General features: G+C 52.3%; 1 protein-coding gene across 2 annotated transcripts in view; it reads left to right on the top strand.

Annotated features, from left to right (window-relative positions):
- The window catches only part of LOC114030932 (zinc finger CCCH domain-containing protein 4-like), a 47,734-nt gene extending 42,582 nt beyond the window's left edge, over positions 1-5,152 (top strand). Inside the window, exons 17-18 of one of the 2 annotated variants that reach the window (XM_027845887.1) lie at positions 751-807; positions 5,067-5,152. In XM_027845887.1, the coding sequence (XP_027701688.1) occupies positions 751-807; positions 5,067-5,070 (61 nt within the window). In that variant the 3' untranslated portion in view covers positions 5,071-5,152. The remainder of the gene's footprint in view (positions 1-750; positions 808-5,066) is intronic. The other variant, XM_027845891.1, reaches the window with a different exon arrangement.
- The last annotated feature ends 418 nt before the right edge of the window (positions 5,153-5,570 follow it).

Raw genomic sequence — 5,570 nt, 5'->3', positions numbered from 1 at the left:
TGAACTCGGGTCCTCCTGACTTCAGGGCTGGTGCTCTATCCAATGCGCCACCTAGCTGCCCTTCAGTCCTTCTTTAAAAGCCCATCTCCCTCCCTGCCCCCTACCCTTGGTACTTCCATCCCTCCAACCTCACGAAATGCTAATTTTATTACGGCTCACTAATGTGCTTATCAAGTTATGTTGTATAGTTACTCATTTACCTGCATCTCTGTCCCGTAAAGGACTGGAAATTCTTTGACCACAAAGGACAGGGCCCTTTAGAAACAGGGTTCGGTTCCTGGCCCTCCCCACTACTGGCTGTGTAAACTTGGAGCAGATCACTCAAATCCTCTGAGCCTCAGTTTTCCTGACCTGTAAAATGGGGGAAATCAGTGTAGTGGAAAGAGAGCTCACTGGACCAGAAGACTGGGTTTGAATTCCAGCTTTGCTGTTACCTACCTGGATAACTTTGGATGACTCTCTTTCCCTCCCTGGGCCTCCTTTTGCTGATTAGTTGATCTCAGGGGAGCCTGTCTCTGACCCCCATCCAAGTCCACACAGGGGTATATTGTGAGTTTCAGAGGAGTAATGTGGATAAAATGCTTTGTTTTCTGTTTGTTTTTCTTGTCATGGCTGGCCAGGGGAAGGGTCCTTGGAAAGGCCCAATGAAGCCAGAGCTACCCAGCCCTAAGTCTCCCCTCTCCCCGTGGGGCTGGGTATAATGTATCTAACTTTTCTCTTTCAGCCCTGGGTTTTCCCCCTTTTCAACAGGTCCCCTTCTCCCCCAGGAGAATGTGTCTGTGCCGAAAAGATGTCTAGCCAGCAGAGGTAAGAGAGATGCTAACCCAGACGGCGTCCTCCTCCATAACTTTGTCTCCCCAAAGGGCTGGGCGCAGATCTCCGCTTGACAAGCGCTGGTTAAGAGTGAATTAGAACCAGAGTTTGAAGGAAGATGGCGCCATGGAATTGGCTTGGGGAAGCTGACATGTCAAGGAAAGGGGGTAGGAAAGCAGCTGGGGAGGGTTTGGCTCCCAGTTCCCTGGTCCCTCTGGAGTAGAACATGACTCAGGTTGTCAGGGCAGGTGGCATCACCAGGGAGGGGATGGTCCCTCAGTATACTGCCCGTGTCCGGTGTTTGCTTCTTTGGAAAGACGTTGATGAGCCAGGTGGAAGTGAGTCAGAGGAAGGATCCGGACAGAGTAGAGGCCTTAAGATCAGGCCGTGTGGAGACCGGTGGAAGGAACTGGGGAAGTTTACCTTGGAAATAAGATGGTTTTCAAGAGGGAGGATGTATAGAGTTAGGATCAGTGGGGGCAGGGGTGGGTGGGAGTTGCTGCAAACTTGGGCTTAATGTGAGGAAGCGCTTTCTCCCAGTGAGAAGGAAGCACCTGCCTCGGCAGGTGGTGAGGGTCTTCAGTGAAGGCTGCTGCCCATTGGTTGAGGATGGTATGGTGGGGCTTCCTGTCCAGCTGGATGGACCCTGAGGTTCTGGGATGTGCCCCACTGCTTTCCCCTCCCTACTCCTGTCTGATCTTTGTTCCCAGTTCACCGATCTGTTCCACTTCTGGGGTGGCTTCCAGGGAGAAAGTAGGAAGGCAGGCCTGCCTGGAATACGGTTTTTGTAAAGAGGACCCTGGCCCACAAGAGCAGGCTCTGCCTAGGCCCTGCTAAGCCCTTGCAGGGCTCAGGTTTAGAGTCTCATAGGGGAAAAAGATAGAAACACAGATAAATGTAGTATAAGTGCATCAAGGGTAAACCAGATGTTTAGGGAGATTTAGGGAAGAGAAAAGGTAACTGGCAACCACAAGGATCAGGGGGGGCTTCCTGCAGAAAGTCAAAATTTGAGTTCAGTTTTATGCAAGCCAGAGAGCCTAGGGTTCCAGAAAACTCTTGCTGTTTGTGGGGCAGGTTTGGACGCTCCAGGCTGGCCCCTGGCCTCCAGACCCGCTCCATCAAGGCCATCCAGCTTGGGCCCTTCGAAGAAGGGGCTTTCCTGAGGAGGGGGGCCGCATCTTGTCAAGCCAGGTTATGGAGATGATGGAGGAGGGGTCCCCAGAGCCTGGGGAGAGGAGGAATGAATGGCCAGTTCGTGATGACTTTATAGATTGGAAAGGAAGGAGGGAGGAGGAACTGGGGAATTTTGACCCCTGGCTGGTGAGACATGGGAATGGTGACGGGGCCATGGGAATGGGGGGGGAGAAAGATGACTGGCTTAGGGTGCCCCATGTTAAGGGCAGGGCTACCAAAGGACATGCAAATTATGATGCTATGTAGGATTAAGCACAGTGGCTGTCATGGAAATTCAGGGATTATATACAACATAGAAAAACTGAAGGAACGGAGAAGCCTGGAGAAGAGAGAAGGGTTGATAGGCGAAAGAGGGGGTAGACCTGGTCTTCCCTGGCCTGAGATCGGAACCAGATGCAGTGGGGCATGAAAGGGAGAGTGGAGTTACGGATGATGGCTTGACTTTAGACAGTAGATTAAGAGTCAGAAGGGACCTAGTCAGTTAAGGGGGAAAAAAAAAGACCTAGTCTAACGGCCCCATTTTATGGATGAGGAAACTGAGGCCCAGAGAATTGTGAAAGTGACTTCCCCAAAGTCCTACCAGTAGTAAATTGGCCAGCTGGGATGTGGGCCCTGGTCTCTCCCACTCCTTGTACCCACGGTTGTTAGGCTAGACATCACTCTTGTGATCCCCAAATGAAATGGGCTGCCAGAGAGGTGGGTGGGAGGTCTCCATATCTGGAGTCTTCAAGGAAAGAATGGATGCCCACTTGCAGAAAGCCAGGGTGGATGGGACCAGGCAGTGTGTTAGGCATTTCAGACCGACACCCCCCATCCTCAAGGAATCTCCGTTACATAGTTGTAGATACAATAGATAGAAATTATCTCCCTATGAGAATGCTAGCTCTTGGGGGATGGGGCCCTTTCATTTTGGGCTTTGTATGCTAGGTCCTTAATAAATGCTTATTTCATTGATTGGTGACATTCTTCTGGGTGGAGGGGGAAAAGACATCATTTCTGTCATCCTCTAAGGTTTGCAAAATGCTTTACACCCCTTATCTGAGGCTTATAACAGCTGAGAGAGGCAGTCCTCTATTAGCCCCATTTGATAGGTCAGAGGTGAAGCTATTTGTCCACGGTCACACAGCTAGTAGATGTCCAAGACAGATCCCCCTTACCCCGTCCTGCCTCCCCGTTTGTTGTCTGGCCCGAGGGAGCAGCCTCTAATTTCTGTGATAGTTCTCTCCACTCCCTACTCCCTTTGGGCCAATAAGGGGAGATAATAACAAGTTAGCTTTCAGTCCCATGGTCTTATGAATTTCCCTCCCGTAGGGAAAAGATATATTGTAAGGTGTATTGGGCAGCCCGAAGGGAGTCCAAAGCCCATGCTGTAGGAGCCTGGCGAGGCCTGTGGGACTTTGAATTGCCTAGGTTAGAATAACAACCAGCAGCATTTCTATAGTGCCTGAAAGTTTGCAAAGCGCTTTACAAATATCAGCTCATTTTGTCTTCACAACAGCCTTGGGAAGTGGGTGTTATTATCCCCATTTTACAGTCGATTAATCTGAGACTGACCGAGGTGGAATGACTTGCCCTGGTGAGCGTCCGAGGCTGGAGTTGAACTCAGGTCCTCCTGACTCAAGCCCAGCTCTCTACTCTCCGCACCTTCTAGTTGAGGCTGGGTGGTTGGTGCTTCTCTGCTTGCTTGGGGATGTCTAATGTCATCAGAGATGGCGCCCCCTCCACACATCCTCCCCTTTCTTCCATATCCAGAAAACATTATCTGGGAATTGTCAGCACTTCTTATATTAGCAGATGAGGAAACTGAGGCCCACAGAGGGACTGCCGCAAACTCAGGTTGTGCCACTGTAAATCCGGCATTCTCTCCACTATGCCACACTGTTGGGATGTAGACAGGAGTCCTCTGGCTGCTTACCAAGGAACAGTTCAGTTCCTGCTCAGTAAGACCTGAGGCCCTTGGTTGGCCCCTGGGAGGCCCCTAGGAGAAGAGGATGAAATGCAGAAGCCTTCTGGGTAAGAGTAGGACTTTCAGGAAGGGGAAAGAGCCTTGAGATCCACTAGCCAGGGGTGGGTAGTAGCCATAGGAGAAGAGGCTCCCACGTCCTGGGACAGAGGCTCTTGACTTAATGGGATTTGAGAAGCTGGTACTACCCAACTTCTGTCTGCCCTGGGGATCACGTTTCCTAACTTAGGTTAGTGGGGGGAGGGGGAGAGAGGTGGGATCCCTGGAGGCTGAACCCCGGCTTCTCCAGCACAGACAAGAGGTCTCCCCAGTGGGAGGCAGGGCTGTAGTTAGGAGCCCGGAGTCCTGGGGGATGGGGGTAAGGGCTAGGAGAGTCATGATGGCCTCTTACACTCATGAGGTGGTCTTCTCCTGGGGGATTTTGAGTAACCTTGAGATAAGACTTGGACTCAACAAAGAATCAGAAGACCCGTGTTCAAATCCTGACTAGATGTGGGACCTTGGGCTAGCCTCAAGTTTCGTCTTTAAAATGGGGATCCTAAGCCTCACATCACCTAACTCATAGGGTTGAGAGGGAATAGCCCTACTGTAGAAATGTTTACGTCTTAATGTTTAATTATTAAGAATAATTCTAGCTATTCTAGAAATTCTAGCCACTGTGTGGTCCTGGGCCAGTCACTTCTTGGGGCGTTGGTTTCCTCGTCTGTAAAATGGGGTTGGACTAGACTTCCAAGGTTTTTTCCCAGCTAGAAATGGAATTCTTGGGAGAAGAGGGCACTGTAAGACAGGGTTGTTGAGGATGTGGGAGGGCCCTGCTGAGCTTTGGTTGGGAAGGGGAGGGGAGAGTGGCTTGAGAACCGGGGAGGCTGGGGCCAGATTTCGGAGGCCTGGAATAATAATTCTCCTCCCTCTTGACCTCTGTGCAGCTGTTGACCGCCCCCTCCTCCTGGACGCTCTCTCCTGTCTCGCCTCTCCTTCTCCGTCTTCTTTGCTGGATCCTGGTCTGTGCCCATCCTGTGCCCATGGGTGTGCCCCAGGGCTGTTTCTCCCAGTGATCCCAGTACCTCCCAAGGACTCCCTTCTCATCTCTCTGCAGGTGACCCCAGTCCTCATCCGTCTTCTGAGCCTCAGTCCCACTTCCCTCCGCGGCTGGCTGGTCGACGTCTCCGCTCGGGTGTCCCCTAGGCCTCTCAAAGTCAACCCATCCAAGATGGCGATCGTCTTCTCTTCCCCGGGAGCCCGTCCTTCCTCCAGATCCCCCGCACTTCTCACCATCCTTGCAGAATCCCAGGTTTGCAGCCTTGGCGTCATCCCCCCTCCCTCCACTCTTCCTCAGCCCCCCGGCTCTGCAGCCACTCTCCTCTCCGCTCCCGTGGTCGCCACGCGGACCTCCCCTTTCACCTGGACCACTGCAGTAGCCTCTTCTGCCAGTCCGTCCTCCACTCAGCAGCTAAACCAACAGTCCTGAAGCGGGGCCTGTGGCCGCTGGGATAAAACACCCCGCTCTGGCATCTTCACCAGCTGCGTCTAGACTCCCTGCCCACAATTCACACGTTCCACGTTCCACGTTCCGCATTCCAGCCAAACTGGCCGGCTTCCT

The sequence above is a fragment of the Vombatus ursinus genome, unplaced genomic scaffold (genome assembly GCF_900497805.2).
Source record: "Vombatus ursinus unplaced genomic scaffold, bare-nosed wombat genome assembly UNPS02015030.1, whole genome shotgun sequence".
Classification (NCBI taxonomy): Eukaryota; Metazoa; Chordata; class Mammalia; order Diprotodontia; family Vombatidae; genus Vombatus; species Vombatus ursinus.
The sequence above is the reverse complement of the archived record's forward strand: the minus strand, read 5'-3'. Positions and strand labels throughout refer to the sequence as shown.